Source organism: Mobula birostris, chromosome 19 (assembly GCF_030028105.1).
Source record: "Mobula birostris isolate sMobBir1 chromosome 19, sMobBir1.hap1, whole genome shotgun sequence".
Lineage (NCBI taxonomy): Eukaryota > Metazoa > Chordata > Chondrichthyes > Myliobatiformes > Myliobatidae > Mobula > Mobula birostris.
The window spans coordinates 40463321-40485741 of NC_092388.1; the positions used below are offsets into that span (position 1 = coordinate 40463321).

General features: G+C 41.3%; 1 protein-coding gene across 4 annotated transcripts in view; it reads left to right on the forward strand.

Moving 5' to 3' along the window:
• nod1 (nucleotide-binding oligomerization domain containing 1) overlaps window positions 1-22421 on the forward strand; it is a 65822-nt gene that overhangs the window by 39974 nt on the left and 3427 nt on the right. For 3 of the 4 annotated variants that reach the window (XM_072283481.1, XM_072283480.1, XM_072283483.1), the window contains 6 exons: window positions 1971-3771; window positions 8324-8407; window positions 12364-12447; window positions 13246-13329; window positions 20465-20548; window positions 21862-21945. In XM_072283481.1, the coding sequence (XP_072139582.1) occupies window positions 1971-3771; window positions 8324-8407; window positions 12364-12447; window positions 13246-13329; window positions 20465-20548; window positions 21862-21945 (2221 nt within the window). The remainder of the gene's footprint in view (window positions 1-1970; window positions 3772-8323; window positions 8408-12363; window positions 12448-13245; window positions 13330-20464; window positions 20549-21861; window positions 21946-22421) is intronic. The other variant, XM_072283484.1, reaches the window with a different exon arrangement.

The window sequence follows — 22421 nt, forward strand, 5'->3', positions numbered from 1 at the left end:
TTGGATATTAAACACACAGCACATATTTTCCCCGTATGAATATATAAAATCATTGCAACACACCAATATCGCTGAATCAGTGGGAGCCCTGGGCTTGTTTTCCTGCAAAAAGACGGTCCCATCGAGGGGTGATGGGAGACAGCGATACTCGAAGGGGGTTCCTTATGTCCAGTCTATTCCGCAATTTAGTTTTCATTGCATTCATTGCAGAAAACTCCGCTTCGCAAAGATATGTTGGAAATGGAAGCAACGTTTTCAGTGCTTCCGTGGCTATCTCAGGATACTTAGCCTTGACTTTGATCCGGAATACCGGCAGAGATGTTATGTCAAACATACTTTTCAGCTCACCGTCATTTGCAAGCTCGAGGAGTTGATCTCCTTCCCGCGCTGACACACATGACGTACGGTTAATGACCTTGCATGCGTAATGGCTCAACAGTGGGCGTGACAGGGAATGAGGAAAGGTGCAGCCGACTCATGTCGCCAAATCATATCGTTTCCTTGCGGCCCGGTAGCATATGCTTTGTGGCCCGGTGGTTGGGGACCGCTGCCTTATTCGATTATTGAAAGTCGCTTCCATTGTGATTGGTTAGTTTAGAAACTGCAGTTGTCTTTCCCATTGGATAGCTGCCTGGTGTCCCTTTTGTAGTTATCTGTATGAAAAGCAGGGACAAGGTTTTCAATTTGTGTTTTCCTGCTCTTTTACTCTAAATTTCTCATGCCGCACTGTCACCGGTCCATTCAATCCCAACCATGACACTGATGCATGGCATACTCTTGATCACAACTGATTGAGAAAAGCCAGGAGAGAATTATGAAAATAGGTTCTATACATGATTGATCAGCCTCTAATCAGTAGGGTGACTTTTAAGAGACATTGTTCAGGTATGTATAGAAGTACATGAAATTACTATTTAGAAACACGCATTCAATATGTTGTATTGTGGCACGGATGTAATTAAATGTCTCACATCAGTTAACAGAATTAACAAAGAAAATTAACAATTTGATTCCCAAACAGAGGTATCATAATAAAAGACAAAAGTTTATTCAAAGAACAGTTTTAAAGAACATTCTCTCGAAGGATGGGGAAGCAGAGAAGTGGATAGAATTAGGATGAAAACTCCAGAGCCTATGAAGAAGTATTAGAGTGATGGTATTTGAAAATGCACAAAGGTCAGGAGCAGATGAACATGGATCTTTAGAAAGACTTTGGGTGGAAAAGGTTGCAGAGATTAGTTTAGAGTTTGAGATGAGTGTGAACTCATGGAGTTAACTTAAGATACACTATTTACCCCAGTGTAATTGTACTGCCATTAATTTACACGAGTCACCTCAATCCCTTCTTTGTACTTCCATCGGTGTATCCTTGTATTTGTTTCCCTCCTTATCTTGTCTTCAGTTAAGTACAAGAGTATTAGATACAGTGCATCTCCTTAATCGCTGCTGTCAGTAACTTTCTAGTAACAATTACCTCTGGCTTTGACCTTCCCATAGGTAGAAATAGTTCCTGTGTTTAACCATTATAATGCTGCAGGAATGCAGTAGATCAGGCAGCATCCATGGAAAAGAACAAGCAGTCGATGTTTTGGGCTGAGATCCTTCTTCAGGACTGGGAAGGAAGTGGGCTGATGCCAGAATAGAAGGGTAGAGAGGGGAAGAAGATAGGAAGATAGAAGATAGCTGGAAGGTGATAGGTAAAACCAGGAGGATGGGAAAGATAATGGGCTGGAGAAGAAGGGATCTGATAGCAGAGTAGAGTGGATCATGGGAGAAAGGGAAGAAGGAGGGTCACCGGGGGAGGTGATAGGCAAGTGAGAGGAGTTAAGAGGGCAGAGTGGAGAATAGAAGAAAAGGGGAGGGGGAAAGGATTTTTTAATACCTGAATGAGAAATCAGTATTTATTTAATTCCAATATTGCAATGATGAATTTAAAATCAGCTGCAATAACTTTGCATTTTTCTTTCTAGTCTGCCAGTATATTCAAAAGATCAAACAGGATCTACGGCAGGACACAAGATTTGTCACTTCCTATGTCAGGAAAGAAGACATTTTATTGGAGGATACGTACACTGACACTCTAATGGAACTAATCAATGCAGTCAATGAAACCATAGGAACCATCTCCCACTTGGAGGATTTGTTCGGTGACACTGGAATCATTAACGAAGATGCAGAAACTGTGTTTGTAACAGGCGATGCTGGAGTCGGAAAGACCATACTCCTCCAGCGACTTCAGAACTTGTGGTCAAAGAGTGAGCTCTGTGCTGACATTAAGTTCTTCTTCAAGTTTAGATGCAGACTGTTCAACAGCTTTAAGGAGGAAGACAAGATCTGTCTGCGAGATCTTCTGTTCAAGTACAATTGTTACCCTGATAAGGATGACGATGAGATATTCAGTTACATCCGACAACATCCAGCCACTGTTCTCTTCACACTGGATGGATTCGATGAAATTAATGTAGATGGCGACCTTAGCGATATCCCTGATGTCTCGTCACCCTTTGAGCCCACACACCCAGTAACCCTGTTGTTGAACCTTCTCCGAGGAAAGTTATTAAAAGGTTCCAAAAAATTGTTGACAGCGAGGACAGGCACAAACCTACCTCTGAGGATGGTAAGGAGGAGAGTGACCCTGAAGGGCTTTTCCAAGGAACATCTGCTGGGTTATTTGAAGAAGTTTTTCAAAAACAAGGCTGATCAAACTTTGGTTCTAACCCAGCTGGAGGCAAACCCTCACCTGTGCAGTCTGTGCTCAGTGCCATTGTTTTGTTGGATTATATTTAAATGCTATGAGCACTTCCAGTCCTCAAGTAGTCCTCAGCAGTTGTTGGATTATGTTACACTAACTGACATTTACCTGTTGATGCTGGAGGTATTCCTGAATCGCTCTACCAAGGTGGCATTGAACAAGCAAAGCAAAAGTCAAAATGAGACCTTTAAAGCAAAGAAGTGTACGTTGATGCGTTTAGGAAAACTGGCAAGGAGAGGAATTGAAAACAATAACTTCATTTTCAGTCAGGAGGAAATCACAGCTGCTGACATCTCTGAAGAAGATTTACAATTGGGTTTCATTAAAACTGCAGGCCACTATGATGGGTGTGGGAGTCAATCAACATATGAGTTTCTTCATCTCACCCTCCAGTCCTTTTTCACTGCTTTTGCCTTGGTTGCAGATGAGGAAATCAATGCCAGAGAAACCATTAAGATTTTTGCCAAATGTGATAACCACATGATTGGAGCCCGGGTCAATAGCCTTTTGCTACATTGCTTGGGCTATAACTCTCACCAAGGAAAGGAGCAGTTGGACATGAATGAGCACTTGCAGTTCACCATTCTTTTTCTTTGTGGCCTCCTGTCTAAAGCTAAAAGGGACTTCTTCAAACATTTGTCTTCTTCGAGGAGCATCCAAAAGAAGCGCTCAGCACTCAAGTCCTACCTCGCTGAGCGCGTAGAAACACACTTAAAAATTCTGCCTAAGGCGCCATTCCAAGGCTTTTCTAGAGTACAAGCCTTGCCCCGTTTTATCTGGCTGCTGCGCTACATTTTTGAAACTCAGAGTGAAGCGGTAGCCAGCCTTGCAGCCAGGGGGATTTATGCCGATTATATCAAACTCACCTTCTGCAATGCCTTCTCTGCTGATTGCAGTGCAATTGCAAACGTTCTGCGCCATCGTAAAAAGATGATTGGACTTGAACTGGACAACAACAATATCAATGACTATGGGGTGAAAGAACTAGTTCCTTGTTTCAATAAACTCACAGTGGTTAGGTATGTTTTTGATTACTACATATAGTTTTCATGAATAGGTTGCATTTCCTTCTACTGCAGTAGTTGTTGTGCCATTAAGTACCATCCCAAAGTCATAAAAGTAGTGCCATTTTTGACTTTGGAATGTTATAAAGACTTGAAAAGCAATGAAGTGATTCATGTAACTGCCAGATATGTGCAAGTAAAAAGCTGTGTAAGTTGGTTTGGTTGAGGGATGAAGATTGGCCATGACTCTGTGCTGGGTGCCTCCTTTTCTTGCAGATTGTCTCAGGATGGGCCATTTCCTCTGCTGACCGGTAGGCTACACAAGTTCAACAATAGCTTGCTCTCGCATGGATAGGGTCCCTGGACATTAGTTTTCCAACAGTGAAGTTCTTTGTTATAACAGGCAGACTATGCTGCTGGTTTGCCTAGAAAGCCAGTGAGTTTCCCAGGTCCAAGCTAACCAACTGTCAAAGCTGTTACTGAGATTAAGTATTTATTCCAAAGTTCTCAACTAAAAAATATATATATTTTTATCATTTAAAGTTGCTGCATATGATAGGTCCTTTTGGCCTAAGGATTCTGTGCTGTCCAATTACCCCTGTGTGACCTATTAACCTACTAACCTGTACATCTTTGGAATGTGGGAGGAAACTTGGTAGTGTGGAGGAGCAGAGGGATCTGGGGGTACATGTCCACAGATCCCTGAAAGTTGCCTCACAAGTGGATAGGGTAGTTAAGAAAGCTTATGGGGTGTTAGCATTCATAAGTCGAGGGATAGAGTTTAAGAGTCGCGATGTAATGATGCAGCTCTATAAAACTCTGGTTAGGCCTCCATTGGAGTACTGTGTCCAGTTCTGGTCACCTCACTATAGGAAGGATGTGGAAGCATGGGAAAGGATGCAGAGGAGATTTACCTGGATGCTGCCTGGGTTTAGAGAGTATGCATTATGATCAGAGATTAAGGGAGCTAGGGCTTTACTCTTTGGAGAGAAGGAGGATGAGAGGAGATGTGATAGAGGTGTACAAGATAATAAGAGGAATAGATAGAGTGGATAGCCAGCGCCTCTTCCCCAGGGCACCACTGCTCAATACAAGAGGACATGGCTTTAAGGTAAGTGGTGGGAAGTTCAAGGGGGATATTAGAGGAAGTTTTTTTACTCAGAGAGTGGTTGGTGCGTGGAATGCACTGCCTGAGTCAGTGGTGGAGGCAGATACACTAGTGAAATTTAAGAGACTACTAGACAGGTATATGGAGGAATTTAAGGTGGCGGCTTATATGGGAGGCAAGGTTTGAGGGTTGGCACAACATTGTGGGCCGAAGGGCCTGTACTGTGCTGTGCTATTCTATGTTCTATAAACCAGAGCACCTGGAGGAAATCCACGCAGTCATGAGGAAAGCATACAAACTCCTTATGGGCAGTGGTGGGAAACGAACCCGGGTCACTGTAGCTGTTGAGCACTATGCTAAACACTATGCTACCATGCTGCCCCACTATTTAAGGATAGAATGATTAAAACGTCAATCATTGGAATGTAATTTAAACATTTCAGTCAGCTCTGTTAGTTAGATTTCAATCAGACTGAAAGGAAATTATGGGTCGATGGGTCCTTCTGTTTGAAATTGTTTATTTTTATTCCCATTGTAAACAATGGACCTGCTGGCACAAGTTCAGTAGGCTGATGGCACAGACTAATTGCTCAGCCTCCAGAGAAAGTCTGCACTGTCCTGATCATGATGACAAAAGAACGTTGGTCATTTGAACAATCAAATGGGGCCTTGCTTTAAGCATTTCGCTCGAGGGGTAATGATGTAAGGAAGCAGTCTGGGTGCCTTGGGATTAGTGGTTAGTGAATGGAATTTAAAAACTTACCCACTGGTTTAAGAATCCCAAATTCCTGTTAAATTGGAAATGACTGTTAGTTATGTGTATAGCTGTAAGCAGTCTGCTGAAATATCCTCTTCATTGATGTGAGAGATGAGAAATTGCTTTTAGTTAATGCCTCCAGCACAACACCCTCAAAAGGAACTTTTGTTTATAGAACTCTTTTGCATCCTGCAGAGCACCCAGGGATTTTGCTGCTGATTATTTAGCTGTTGTCACAGATGTGAGGTGGTAAACACATGGGCCAGTTTCATGTGGCAATGTACTGTGAGGGTCTGACCACTGGTACTGTCTCTGTGACATTTCAAAGATACGCAGGCCAGTCGGTTAATTGCCCGCTGTAAATTGTCCCTGTGGTGGTTGGGTCTGGGTGAAATTAGTATGGGATTCGTGTAAATGGGCGTTTGATGGTTGGCACAGAATCAGTGAACTGAAGAGTCTGTTTTTATTTTATTGATATATAGCGTAGGATAGGCCGTTCCAGCATCCAGTAACCCCCGACTTAACCCTAATCTAATCATGGGACAATTTATAACAAACAATTAACCTACCAACCGGTACGTCTCTGGTCTGTGGGAGGAAACCGGAGCACCCGGAGGAAACACATGTGATGGGGAGAATGTACAAACACTATACAGGCAGCTGCGGGAATTGAACTCGGTTCGCTGGAACTGTAAAGCGTTGTGCTAATCACCACTCTACCTTGCCATTTTCATTCCATTAATGCATAACACTCCTGTAGGTTATAGTGGGAAATTTGACTGTATTGGTGATGCTATAGGATCAAATCGTTACTTTGTTGTGTTGCTTCTTGGTCTTCTGAGACCACTGACCCTTCAAGAACTTTGCTCCTTCCAAAACTGAGTTGCCGAGCAACAGCATTTCTTCCTGCCTTTGCCAGATGCGCCTTCAGCCCTCTGGGCTTTAAATATGCTGGCATTCATTGCTAAAACTTCTCTGCTGACTTTTAACACACTCTTTACAACTACTCCTTTGATCAAGCTTTTTGTCATCCAACTTGCTACTATCCTTGGGCCAGTGTTAGTGTTTGTGTGCGTTCCTGTGAGGTATCTTAAGGTGTTTTATTCCTCTCAAAGTACAACGTGTTATGGGAATGAACTGGCAATAAAGTGGAAACACACATGTTTTTAGATTATGAAGACACGTAGTCCCCTTTTATTGTCATTTAGTAATGCATGCATTAAGAAATGATACATTATTCCTCCGGTGTGATATCACAAAACACAGGACAAACCAAGACTGAAAAAACTGCCAAAACCACATAATTATACATATAGTTACAACAGTGCACAATGCCATAACTTGATGAAGAAAGTCTGTGAGCACAATAAAGTTCAAAGTTTCTCAAATGTCCCACATCTCACGCAGTCGGGAGAGGGAAGAAAAACTCTCCCTGCCATGCCGACCACAATCCGACTCTGAGTCATCCGAAAACTTGATTCATTTCACTTTCTATCATTTGCACCGTTATTTTCTATATTGATGTGTACAAGAAAGTATTCTGGGAACAATAATTTGAAAAGAAAGTGGCTGGAAAGACATGATTTATAAAAGGACATGTAAATTCAGGAAAATATTTTCAAAACAATCTTAAATCAAAGTGAATTTTACTGAATTGCCAATTACCCAGTGCATGTTAGGTGAAAAAGTGACTGTTCTTTAATAAAATTTCCAGCAGTCTCCATAGCTATTGTTTTCTGATGCCTATATGAAAGCATTTAATGCCCTTCTGGCCCTTCAAGCTGTGCTGCCCAGCAATCCCCTGATTTAATCCTGCAACCATGGGTTTCCAACGATAGACAGCAGTTGAGGATAAATCTTTGAGGAAAGTTAAAATAAAGGAAGCATTGCAAACTCTTTCTTGACATGACAAATACAAAATACTAATCTCTTTTGTGCACGAGCTGCTTAAAGAGTAGACTCACAGGCACCATTCATTCAAATTTTATTGTCAATATTAATATCTCCCTTTCTCTCTGCATAATTTGAGAAGCAGAATTGGTTAGAACTTCAGTATTTCTTTGTGGCACCAATTGAAGAACTAGGAGACAGAAAACTTGTGGTCTCCAGCACTATTGTTACATAAGTTTATGGAGATTTACCATTATAAATGTGGACATAATACTTTAAACAAAAAGAAAAGTTGTTACTAAAAATGTTATCCATGTCATAATGGTATATTTTGGAGCTTGATGTACACAAGTCAGAAGCTGCAGTACAACTATGATTATATTTAAAAGTTTTTTATTAGCTGTGGAGCACCTTGGGATATCTTGATATACAAGATGTTAATTAAAAGTTTGTTTACATTCATATCCTATTTGCCAACCCGATTTCTTTGTAACATGGTGTAACTGTACACTGTACAGCTAGCACAAAGTTTAAAATTGACTCTTTAAGTGTGATGTTGGTGTAACTAATCGAAGAAGCACTTATTTCAAGCTGAAATAGACAACTGTTAATATTAACTACAGTATATGTTAAATCAAGGTCTGCTTTTGCTTTGATTCAGTTATCCCCTTGTCCTTCTGACCTCACTTCAATAGCTAGCATGAGGACTCGGGAGAATAGCTGGGTTTTGATAAGTCACAGCAGCTTATATTTTGGATATTGTACACACTTGCATGTGAACTTCCTAATGTGCCCTTTATCATTAAACTCAGGTTGAGTGTAAACATGGTCACAGACGACGGAGCTAAGGTGCTGGCTGAAGAACTCATAAAATATAAAATTATTAAATATCTTGGGTAAGTTGCTAGTAACTATATTGTATGCAATGTTATACATGATGATGTGAACTACACGTATATTGAATTCTGATTGGACACACAAGACTGTTGCTGTACATTTACCTGAGCATTGGTTTTGAAGCAGGCGTTGTGGTTGTTTGTGTAGCTACTTCATTCCCTGTACCTCCTGCCTACCCCTTAGCAAACAGTGACAAATAGTTTAAGATTCTCTGTCTCTTCCCAACTGCAGTGTGCAATGATTTGTAATTTTCCACGCCCCATGATATGCCAGTACCTGAAACCATTTGACTTCCTGGTCGATAGAGCAAGACAATCAATTGCAAAGTTCAGGTTAATTTTAAGGTGCTGAGAGAAAGGAGGAATTCTTCTCTGAGTAGCCATTTCCCCATTAGGTTATTGAAATTCACCCTAATTACTATCTCGGAATATACGCCACAGTACAAAGCGATCTCTGTTCCAGGCATAAACAAGTCCAATTTTGACATGAAGGAATTTAGTAAATCAGCATGCACCATTATCAGCATTATTGCATACACCAGCAGAGATCCCATCCAGTCAGTTTTATAAATGTCCCTGTATCATTCATTCCCTTTAGGTGCTGGACCTGAAACGTCTCTGATTACTCACACCTTGCAATTTGAGTGTTCTGACCATGCAGTTGTTTGCAGGCACACAGCAGTCAGAATTTATGATTAGTCTTCACTTGATACTATTGATGCTTTGGCTATAAACATGATTTGGGATGTTCTGGAAGGCAGCATATAAATTTTAAAAAACTTTCTATTTTAGGCCATGACTAGGAAAGTCTTGAGATCATCTATATTGGATCCAGGAAATAAAATGAGATTATTTTCTAAAGTTATTTTTTATTTATTGAGATACAGCGCAAAATAGGCCCTTCCATCTCATCAAGCCATACTGCCCAGCAATCCTCTGATTTAATCCTGGCCTAATCACAGGACAATTTACAATGACCAATTAACCTACCAACTAGTAGATTTTCAGACTGTGAGAGGAAATAGGAGCACCTGGAGGAAACCCACATGGTCACGGGGAGAATGTACAAGCTCCTTACAGACAGTGGTGGAAAACGAACCCCAGTCACCTGTACTGTAAAGTGTTATGCTAACCACTACGCCACCATGTAACTGGACAAGAACTGTGGAGGAATAGAAATAATTGGGAGCTAGTTTAGTTGAATCATTAAAACCTAACTGCTAAGGAGCTCAGTGGATCAGGCAACGTCTCTGGAGGGAAGCGGACTGTCGACGTTTTGGATTGAGAGGATGAGATATCCAGATGAAGAGTTACTGATACACCGTTGAATGGCAGGAGCCTCAGGCTGAGTGTAACACTAGGAAAACTGGGATTTTGGTTCGTTCAGATATTTGGAAGGTTGTTGGGTGGAGGGGAACTATACTATACAAGGAAAGGTGCACCAGCTCAGGCAAGGGAGTGGGAGAACTGGGGAGCTGGTGAACTGAAGGACAACACAGAATGCCTAGCGAGTTACTGTACATGCTGAACTATTGGAACTTCCAACTAGTTGTCAGCATTTTACTCTTCTGGCATTTCAGCTAGGCCAAAAGACCCTCACGAAGCTAATTCCTAGGATGTCAACATTGTCCTAGCATGAGCAACTACAGGAAAAAGACCCATGAACCCGAGGAAGTCGAGTACACAGGCAGAGACAGATGTGCACACCCCAGAACTCTTTCACTCTCCACTGTACATGTTTATCATCCTGCATTCTTTCTATCACCAAGTGAATGAATTTGTAGTAATTTTATATCTTTGCACTGTACTGCTGCCACAAAACAACAAGTCCCACATCATCTAAATTAATGTCAGTAAATCTGATTCTCCTTCTGGTGCCATTACTGGTTTGAGCTCACCAGTAGTGTTGTGCACAGCCTTGCTTCACGACCTGGTGTGGATAAATTAAGACAAACAAGTGTAGATTCTGAAGCTAGCATTGATCATTTTCAGGGATAGAGTTATGTTGCCCTGATGCATGTTTTCCTCATAACTGTGTGGGCTTCTTCTGGGTCCCCTGGCTGCCTCCCACAAACAAAGATGTGTGAGTTGCTAGGTTACCTGGCAGTTATAAACTTCTCCTAGAGCAGGGATTCAGAACCTTTTTTTATGCCATGGACTCCTACCAAGGCATGCAAGGAGATAGTTACACCCAAGGTGCAGGACACAGCTAATTTGGTGACTGTCAAGAGGGGGAAAGGGATAGGCAGCCAGTGTGGCGTACCCCTGTGGCCGTTCCCCTCAGCAACAGGTATACCACTTTGCATACTGTTGGGGCTTGGGGGAAATAATCTAGCAAAGGAAAGCCACAGCAGTCAGGTCTCTGACACTGAGTCTGGCTCTGTGGCTCAGAAGGGAAGGGGGAAGAGGAGGCAATCTGTAGCGGTAGGAAATTTGTTGTTAGGGGAACAGAAAGGAAGTTCTGTGGACAAGAACAAGATTCATGGTTGGCATGTTGCCTCCCAGGTGCCAGTGCCAGGAACTTCTCGGATCAAGTTCACGGCATTCTTAAGTGGGAGAGTGAGCAGCCAGAGGTCATGCTCCATGTCGGTACACGTGACATGAGTAGGAGGGGCGATGAGGTCTTGCGTTCAGGGTGTCAGGCACACAGTTAAAGGACAGGACCTCCAGGGTTGTGATCTCAGAACTGCTACCCGTGCCACGCGCGAGAGAGGCCAGAAATAGGAAGATCGTACAGTTTATCATGTGGCTAAGATGGTGCAGGAGGGAGGGCTTCAGACTCTTTGGGCTCTCTTCAAGGGAAGGAGAAACCTGTACAGAAGGGATGGTTTGCACCTGAACTGGAGAGGGACTAATATCTTAGCAGGTAAGTTTGCTAATGCTACATAGGGGGTTTAAACTAGAGTTGCAGAGGGATGGAACCAGAGCACAAGAACAGGTTGTGGAGAAAGATGCTGTTAAGCCTATATACAAAGTCCGCAATAAAAAGGTCGAGCATGGTGAGACTAATGTTCTGAGCTCCATATATTTCACTGCTAGGAGTATTGAAGGAAAGATGGATGAAATCAGGGCATGGAGCAGCACGTGGAATTACATTGTAGCATTAGTGGAATTTGGTTCAGGAGAGGCAGGACTGGCAACTTAATGCTCTGGGGTTCTGTTGTTTTAGATGTAATAGAGTGGGAGGGATTAAAAGATGTGGGCTGGCATTATTAATCGGTGAAAATGCCAGGCAATGTTACTATGGCAGCCAAGAAAAAAATAATGTCATGTAATTAAAGAAAGTTTAGAAATATGAGTTAGAGTAATTTACGGTGATAATGAAATGAGCAGATTGTTATTACAAACTCATATGGTTCACTTGTCCTTCAGGGAAGGAAATCTTTGGTTCCTTTTCTAATCCAAATAATACATAAATTATCTTCAATATCCTCAGTAATGATGGATGAGTCATAAATAGTGGTGTTCTATGAATAAATTGAAAATATATGTCATGCACAGTATTTGAAAAACTTCTACATGATGGCATAAATCAGTATTTAAAGCACCATTGGATAGTCATGGACATGCAATGTGAATTTATTGAGAGGAAGTTATATCAACAAATGAACTTTTGTTGATGAAAATAGTGTTTTGGACGAAGTCTGCATGGATTTTAGGAAGAGGTCTTGTAACAAACAGGTTGATCTGGAAAATGAATACTCATGAAGCTGGAGGGGAATATGGCAAATTGGGGCATTAGTTTCCTGTAATCTATGTTAATTGAAGCCAATGTAGAAGCTTTAATGGATTCAAATGTGATTTCTTTAATCTTATTTATCCCATCCAACAAATTATCAAGACAATCAATATTGCCGGAACAGAAATATTACCATTAGAAGTTTGCTGTTAATGGGGTGATAATGTTTGCCCCACTGCTGTGTCATTGTCCATGAATGTGCTTGTTACTCTTCCAGCCTATACAGGAATCAGATCACTGATGTTGGTGCTGAGTACATTGCCAAAATCATTGAGGAATGTCCAAGTCTTCATACATTAAAGTAAGAAATGTGTCAACAATTTATATAAATTACTTCTATTGTACATGATATTCATAGTTACAGTTGTATCTATAGTAATTAAAGGCCAAAGAGTGGGTATTTTTCCCCTCTCTGACAACAAAAGAAAGTAGAGGAAATGCGGATGCCAGTTTTCAATGTTCTCTGGGAAGCTGAGTGACAATAAATTCAGAATTTAAATATAGGTCTAGAGAGCACTAAGAATTTAAGTGGCAGAACTTGTAAGGGGAACAAATTTTCTGAACAAAGTATCTGTTAAACTGGTCAAAGTCCATTAACCTAGCAATTATGAGTGTCCAAAAGGAAGAAAAATATCATACAGTAGGATAGGGCAAGTGTAAATAGAGTTAATGTTCAGGTCATGATGTACTTCCTGACCTGTTGAATGCTTATAGCCTTTTCTGTTTTTTATTTTAGATTTCTAGCATGTTTAATATTTTGCTTTTGTGTTATTGTTACTGTGAATCATGAACACATAAGAATATGTGGCATATTTAACTCTTAAGGATTGTTCTGCTGTCTAATGACAGTATGTTGGCCTTTGCCTTTTAATTTTGATAAACAAGTTTATTATTCTCACTTCTAAATCATGCATCATTTATAAAGTGACTTCCAAATTTCCATCACTCAGGTCATCTTGTAAATCACTTGTTGTGGGATCCTGGTTGAGCAATGTTGAAAAAAAGGGGAGGGAAATGCAAAAGTCTGATGTTTGTTCCTGAATTAGATCATTCTATTATTAATGTATAACATAAGCATTTCTATTAATGATCTTTACAGAATTGGCCTCAACAAGCTTACAAGTGTTGGAGGAAAGTTATTAGCACAAGCAATTCAGAAAAACAAGGCATTCAAAGACTTGGGGTGAGTATAGAATTTTGCTTCTTATGTTTATAACCTACTTATGAATGAGGAGAACCACTGGGCTTGTTTCCATAAAAAACAATCTCAAATTTTATTAATTGTGGCATCAGTGTTTTTTAACTCTCCCGCCTCTCTGGTTTTGTCTGATGCCTATGTGCTTCACTGTATGTGTAAAGAAGATAGCCTTAAAGTAGAACCACAGTGTAATTTTTTGCACTAACTTTGCATGCTAATTGAAAATAAATTTCAAGATCTGTACTTTTCAAGACCTTAATGAGTTCCTTCTCTTTCATCTTCTGAAATTGGAATAGCATATTTTTGCAGTCGTTTAGCCATATTTCATATTTCTATCTTCATAAGTGAACCTTCTGTCTCTTTGACTACCCTCACCATTTTAAAGTTTTCTTCAGAACAGGAAAGCATACTTAAGGTTTGCTGGACCAGAACTTTAGGTTCTTCGACTGTATTTGCTCAGAAGTTTACGCATTGTGCATTTGCTTTCTCCATGCAAATTGCACATAAAAGTCACTTTGCACACATCAGATCATTCCTGTCGTCTTTTTCAAGTCAAGTAGTGGTCATCATAAAATTTGGCCAATCACATGTAAGATCGGTCTCCTCTGTCAATTGTAGTTACCCTTGAAATTTCCAATTTGATGTAACTTAAGAGACTTGTTTGTGACTATAACAAACCATGAAATACATGTATTTTGGTTACAAGCACAACAGATGCATTAAGTAATTTAATTCAGAACAAAGAAGTAATAATTATCAAAGATATTCATCATAGCCTGGTCCTTGGGACCCCAGGGATGCCTTTTCCCTTGTTTGAATGACACATTTTTTAACGGTTGGGTTGATCTGTTCTCCAATCTTGGCAATTTACTTGCAAACATTTTGTCACCACGTGTGGAGATGTTGTCATTCCTTTGTAGGATGAACTGTGTGAGATGAATGCAGCAATTGCAGACATTTGTGATGAGTTAATCACTCTGTAGAATGGGGGAAGACCTAGGATTGCAGTGTAAGTGTGTGCATTTCTCCCTCACCTGCACCAGAACCTTGCCTGTGGCCGCAGAGGGGCTGCCCTGATGGAAGGCTCTTGCTGTGCTGCCTTACTTCCCGGCATCAGTGGAACAAAGATGTGACCACTGTGAACTCTGCATCAAGCTCCTGACTGACTCCACATGTGTCTTGTTTTAGTGCATGAATCTATATGATAAACAGAGTTGTTCTATTTGGTTTGATGTGCTGCACATGTTTAGAGGCAAGTATCCTTTAACATCAGTTTTTAATTATTTTGGCGAGAAGTTTATTGGAAAGTCAATTAGGACCAACCTTTCTCAGTTTGTGTCCCTTTATTATGTGGATTTGTCCTGTTTAGTTGTGAGTGCTTGAGTGGAAAGTAGGTAAATTGTCTGGCTTTTATTTAAGCTTGCTCCCCTGATCAGGCAGACTCTGGGAATTACTCGATTCCACCTTTGCTGCATATTTGCCCAACAAAGAACTCAGCTGCATCCTCATTGCCCTGTTTAAAGACAGAGAGAGAGACACACACACACACACAAAATCAGCTCTTTCCCAGTTTACTGAAGAGTAAGAAGAGATGGCATATCACAGGTTGCCGCAGTTACAGAGCACCAGCTCAGATATTAGCATTGCCCTTAATAAGGCCAGTTAGTAATGCTGACCTGGAGGGTTTGGTTGACGCCACAAGGGGGGAGCATTCAGGAAGACTCATGGAGAGGCATCCTAAGATGCTTGATGCAGTGTCTAACCTCTCAGATCAAATAAATAAGATAATGAGCAGCTTGCACCTTGTCTACATTTTCTTGGGAGCTGATGTAGAGAAGGCGAATGACTGTGCCAAGGAGGGAGTAGGTTTCTGCCTGTCATGTGACAATCCATCAGCTCTTTCCCAGATCCAGCAGCCTGCTGCTTCGCAGGAGACTGGTGCTGTTATCAGGGAGAAGACAGTCATCCTCCATGATCTGTTTGTGGTACTGTGCAGAGCCCTGGAAGCCAGTGGTGAAGTTGTGCCATCTGAGAAGTGAAAAATGTGTGCATCATTGTCTACCAAGAACTACGCGAGCACAGTTAGCAGGCTGGCAATCAGGCCCCTCTCTGAGGGCATTCTAACCTGTCCTGCAATCAATAACTTCAAGGCACTGAATTTGTCACTACGCCAAGCCTGCTTTGTCAGTGCACAGGCTCACCAATTGGTACCTCTCAAACTGGAGGTGACCCTTAAGAGTCGAGAGCACATACTCAGCATGGCATCCTGAGGCAATGCCCACATCTCAAAGGTGGCCAGGAAACCACAGCGGAAACATTTTAAGCCTGGTTTCCAAGCCCGCATAAAAACACAAAAAGCTTAAGGGGTCCAAGTGGTGAGGAGATTAAGATTTTTTTCTTTGAGGGTAAAAGTACTATTCCGTTATAGTTGTACAGTAACTCGTATTTGTGCAATTCATGTTGATTGAAGCCAAGTAACTTAGCTGAATGCAGGTTCTGTTCATGTTTTCCATCCTTTAGTTCCTTCTCCTTCTTGGACAGTTTATGAAGTTGTCAATGTGAAGCACTAGATCAATGCTTCTGCAACAAATTTCACCCTGTCTTTATGTATTTACAAGAGTATCCAATCCTAATTCTTGTGTGAGGCTGGCCCATCCCTCAAGTAAGATTCAATGGAGAGGAGACAGAGTGTACTTTGTACAGGAACTGTAGAGCACCACGTCAAGAGGCCATGGGAAGTCACACAGGCTTATAAAGGAGGTTGGTCTTGGACAGCAATTAATGCACCCTGCAGATTTGCCTGAAAAGAAAAGGAAGTCTGCATGAAAAGGAATAACATTTGCATTATTTTTGTAAGGACCACGATGAAGACTGCAAGGACATGTGGGCTTGTGCAATCTTGCTGTAATATCTGGCAGAGACTGAACTGAGCTGGTCGTTTTAGTCATCAGTTTATGCGAGAAATGCCTGCGTTCATTTTAAGCTACGTCATTTCCTGGAAATCATTTATCATCGTAGTATGCCTGCAGGATACATGAGTAGTAATCATATCTATCAAACTGTGCTGTGTGTGATTTGAGAATGAGTGATAGAGAGCTTCTGAGAAACTTCCCAGAATCAAACACTTGGGATACACCCATATATACTAATTCGGTATTAATAATCATTTTTTTATTTGCACCAACTTCCTAGATTCTGGCACTCACCTACATGTGGCTAGTTAAGGTGTGAATGGAGATCAAATGATCACACAAGGTCTGGCTGTCATAGCCAGCACCTTGCAGAAACCTATTAACAGTAGATGCTCCTCCTCCAGTATGTCTAGTCCCTGCTCGGTTGACAGAAGTAGATGGAGCAGAGAGCATCACTAACTAGCCTAATGCAATGGTGAGCAATGAACTGATGTTAAAATACCATCAGCTGGGGTGATCCTGAAGCTAGGAGGTTGGGAGACTTGGTGACCTTGACTTTGACTGTGAGAACATAGCAGGCATACCTGTAGGATTTTGAAGTTTTATGAGATTGAGGATCTCAATGGTGAAATCCTTGTGAAAGTGTAGCTCGCGTAACCAGTATTCCCCTGAGAAATCTAATTAAGGTCATAGCTCCTAGTAAATCCTGGGAAGAAACTGACCCTCGGGGTGATTCCTGTGTTGTATCGATAATGTGTGCTCTCGTTGCAGTTCTGTGTCATCCATCAATGGGAGTGCTCACAGCAAATTGTTCAAAATACAAGGAAAGCTCAGTGTTCAGTGTAAGCTAAGTGCAGAATGAGCTGTCAGCCTGCAGGCTGCTGTACAACAGTCTGTTGGTTCGTCATTCCTAATGGTTGTTTCTGAAAGTCAGAGGTTTTCCAGATCATTGTGATTAAGAAATCTCACTGCCGATGCATTTTAAGCATTGCAATACTGTTGATAATCCTTGGGTGGGATTGTTGCGTGATAAACAGTACTAAAAAATTTTTAAACCTTCCTCAAAAATAACTCTTCAGCATTCACGACTGGTGACATCTGGAAGGGTAACTTTCAGGCTATAATGCCATTTGTATTGGGTTGAACAGACAAACTGGTAGGCCGGAGTCTCAATTACACAAATGTAGCACACTTAAACAGCTTGTTACCATCCACTTTGAAAAGGAAATTGGGAAGTATTTTCTTCTGCAATTTCCTCTGTTCATTGTGGTTTACCAGTTTTCAACTTGTGACTGAGCTTGTCCTCTCTGGGCACTTTCACCAATAAATCACCACTCTGTCATGTAATTTATCCCGAATTTACGATCTCACTGCGTTATTAAATTCAGAATACTTTAGGCTTGACATACTTTCTCTCAATAATGGGAATAATAAGAGCCCTCTACTTGATGAGTGTCAGAAATTCCTGGAAAAGATATAGAAAAATATAGTGTAATATAAATTGCTATCTGTCCTGAACCTTTGTCATAGAAACAAAGAACAAATTAGCTTTTATTTAGTGCCTTCCCAAGGTTTTCCACTACGCCCTGCAATGTGAAAGAAATGTATTCAAGATGTAGCTGCAAAGAAAACACAGCAACTAATGTTCTATCATAAGATCTTAAATCCTAAGAAGATAAATCTATTTTTGCTGCTCTTGACTGTTGTGTTGGCCATTGCAGTGAAGTAGCGCTGTGCAACTTCTTACTCTCACCTGGTTTAATATTTGAACTGAAAGAGGGCACTTCCAGCTCCCCCATTATTGGAGCACTCCCTCGTCATTGTGTGCTCAAATTTATAAATTGGATTTGCACCTTAAAGCCACCACACCTGAAGGGGAGTGTGCAACCAAACGAGCCATCGTAACCCCCACCCCTCCACTTTTTCACGTTGACTGAAGAAAAATACACCGAATCCCCTCTGTGTGAACTTGCTAGCATTTCAAAACAAAATTATGTATTTGTTTCAGTTATACTTTTCAGGGCCCCAAACACTCCTTCCAGGTGAGATGACCTGTGGGTCTGCTGGGGTCATCCATCGTATCCAGTGCTCCTGGTGTAGCTGCCTCTGCCTGATGTAGGTTAGGGACCTGCTTTTTTTGAGCCCCTTTGCTCTGTCCACTGCGAAAGGCAGGATCTCCCTGTGGCTACCAGTTTTAATTTGACTTCTCACTCCCATTCTGACTTGCCTTTCCAGGGCCTTAGATACTACCATGAGGTCAAACTCGGGCTGGAGGAGCAACATCTCATATTCCATCTGGATAGCCTCTAACCTAATGGCACGGACAAAAACTTCTGAGACTTCTGTTAATTTCTTCCCCATCCCTTCTCTCTTTTTCCATTCCCCGTTATGTTTACCTTCGCATCTCTTCTCTTCTCCTCACCTGCCCTTCACCTCCATCTAAATTTCCCAAACCTCCTTCCCTTTCTTCCATAGTTCACTCTCCTCTCCAGTCAGTCCTTCTTCAGTCCTTTGCCTTGTCCACCTATCACCTCCCTGCTTCTTACTTTATCCCCTCTCCCCCACCCACCCACTTCGCCCCTCACCAAGTCTTACTTATCACCCCTCAGCCTGCACTCCTTCCCCTCCACCCACCTTCTTATTATGCCTTCTGCCCCCTTCCTTTCCAGACCTGATGAATGATCTTGGCTTGAAATGACAACTGTTTATTCCCTTCCATAGAAGCTGCCTGACTTGCTGAATTCCTCCAACATTTTGTGTGCATTGCTCAACATTTCTAGCTTCTTCAAAATCTCATATGTTTGTTATACCTTTGCCTTATTACAATAGCAGATGGAACCCACATCCCAAATGCCAGATAAGACAACAACAACTGCCAACAAAAGCAAACGTGTTTCAAGTACTGTAGAACCTTATACTTCATTAAAATCTAATTCAGCCCATTTTGATTGCACTGACTCTTTGAAAGAACGATCCTTGCTTTTACCCACAAAATATTAAGTTTCACCTGATTTCCCTTTGAAACTTACTGATCTCTACAGCATCCTTCAGGTAGTCATTTAATATCATAAACTAATTAATTGTTGGAATTTTTTTAATCCTCTCTCCTGATAGAGAGAGCCATCAAAATTAATCTTCCTTTACTGAATTTCTTATTGCTGGAAGCATTTTCCTTGCTTATTTCAATAAAACATTTCATAACTTTGAATGTCAACTTACTTAACCTACGGAAAACAATCCCAGCTTTCCTACATTCTCCACATAACTCCTGCAACTAATCCATACCATCAATGCAGCAGACCACTTGTGTTTCATCTCCAGATGCTCGTCATCCTTGCTTAAGATGGGTGACTGGGATATAATATTCCATCTGAGGCCCAACCAGAGTGTCAGTTGATAAGAAATGCAATCCAAAAGGCTAAATTGAGAATTCGTAAATGTAATTAAGCACCATTACGAGTTTCTTGCATCTCTAAGTGGGTTGTACTCGCAGCGATTTTCTGATTTCAGTGTTCCTGCTGGAGCAAAGCCTAAAACAGAAGGCAGATTCTTGTGAGGAAAAGAGTGAAGCTGTCTCATCGGCCACAGACCATCACGTAGAACTGCTATAAATTTAGCAGATATCCACTGAAAGCATTAAAAAAAAATCAGAGAGTAGCAAAGGGGAAAAAAAATGGGTGGGGGTGTGGGTAGAGTAACACTATCATAGCCCCAGTGACCCAGTTTCAATTCCACCACTGTCTGGAAGTCTTTACATTCTCCCCTTGACCCATGTGGATTTTCTCTAGGTGCTCCAGTTTCCTCCTACTTTTGGGTTAGTCGGTTAATTGTCACATTGGTGTAATTGGGCAACACAGGCTCGTTGGGCCAGAAGGGACTTTTACCATCTGTGCTTTATCTCAAAATAAAATAAAATAAAAGTAAACCTAAGATCTTTACTTGCATTCGTGGTTGCGCATTCACTAACTACTGCTTAGGATACAATTCTTTGCTGGGAGAGATGACTGCTTCCATTTTCTGTTTATCCAGAATGAAGATACAGCAAGTAGATATGTCAGGAAATATATGAAACCTGATTGAAAGTTAATAATACAGTAACCTGAATGTATCCTGTAGTTTAATGATGAAGTGATGACTTAGTTCATACGCATTGTTTAAGTGTGTTGGTTTGCACCCGTAGTGATTATCAGTCACAAATTCAATTACAGAATGTGGGGGAACCGGATTGGCGATTTGGGTGCTGTTGCCTTTGCCGAAACTTTAAGGAATCACCCTTCAATACAAGAACTCAGGTAATTAATTGCTCCTGGCTTCATGACTTAACCTGGATAATCTCTTGTAGGGCAATAACATTTTTGTAAAGGTGATTGAAAGTTGTCCAGTCCATCCAGATTTATTGCTTAAGAATGAGTGCTGAAGATCAAAACCACCTTCCAAGTTCAATGAGAGCTTTCATGATAAAACTGCATATTTATTTATAAAAGCTAGTGGAATCATGCATGACCCGGTGGCAGTGCATGCTGTGAGTCAGAAGTTATGGATGCAAGGACTACTCTGGGGATTTAAAGCAGTGTATGGTGACCTCGCCGTTGTATCTGTAGATCTATTCAACTGAGTGTTAAACATCTCTGAGTGCTATTCAAGGAAGTGCAGGGGACTTTCCCCTGGTATCTTGTCCAATGTTTTTCACTACCAACACCTTAGAACACCCATCATCCTGTTTCTGTTAATGGGCATTGCGATAGAGAACATGGATAGGTGAGATCATTAAAGTAAAAGAGAAGTGTCTGGTGGGAGGTGTTTTCAAATAGTTCCAGAGTTTGCTGAAAACATGGCCAATATTGGGGATGTTAGGGGAGCACTAGATTCTTTGGTATTTATTGCAGTGATAGTGGAGAGTGTTGGTGCGTGGCCAAGTGGTTAAGGCGTTCGTCTAGTGATCTGAAGGTCGCTAGTTCGAGCCTTGGCTGAGGCAGCATGTTGTGTCCTTGAGCAAGGCACATAACCACACATTGCTCTGTGACGACACCGGTGCCAAGCTGTATAGGTCCTAATGCCCTTCCCTTGGACAACATCAGTGGCGTGGAGAGGAGAGATCTGCAGCATTGGCAACTGCCGGTCTTCCATACAACCTTGCCCAGGCCTGTGACCTGGAAGTCTTCTAAGGTGCAAATCCATGGTCTCCCGAGACTAACGGATGCCTATAAAAAGTGAAGAGTAGGGACTTAAGTATAAAATGGAGACATTTGAGAACCAATAGCCAATGTAGTTCAGCAAATAAGAGTTTTGGTTGAATCTTTTCCAAGATGTAGTCTTTTAAGGTGGAGGGGATAAAAGAAACAGTTGGGGAATTCTAGAGGTTTTGGGCTAAGCAACTGAAAGCAAGGCTTGAAAGTCTATGCTGTGGCAAACTGGACTGTTTATTTATTACTCTATGTAAAAAAATATATTCAAGCTGTCACTGTGACTCTTTGATTATTGTATCATTTGAGTATTGTATCATTTCTTAATGCATGCTTTACTAAATGACAATAAAAGAGGACTGTGTGTCCTCATAATCTAATCTAATCTAATTTGCTCAACAATGTTTACATTCTTTATCTAGTCTGGCAGCCAATGGCATTTCCACAGAGGGCGGTAAAAGCTTGGCAGCAGCACTGCAAGACAACAGTTCCCTGGAGACATTTTGGTAACAGTTGTCTTGATATCAGAACATTTAGTTTCATTTGGTGAAGAGCAACAGTTCAGTAATATTTCACTGCAGCACTTCAATACCTCTGTAGGCTTGTAGTCATCTCATAAAAATAGACTTGTAATTATAAAACACCATATTAACTTGCAAGAGGAGGCTTACAAGGATTATTCCGGGAATGAAGGGGTTATCACATCAGGAGCGTTTGGCAGTTTTGGGCCTCTACTCACTGGAATTTAGAAGAATGCGGGGAGGGGGAGTCTCATTGAAACCTACTGAATGTTGAAAGGACTAGATAAGATGGATGTGGAGAGGATGTTTCCTATGGTGGGGGCATCTGGAACTAGAGGGCACAGCTTCTAAATTGAGGGGTGACCTTTTAGAACAGAGGTAAGGAGGAATTTTTTTAGCCAGAGAGTAGTGAATCTGTGGAATGCTCTCCCACAGACTGTGGTGGAGGCCAAGTCCATGGT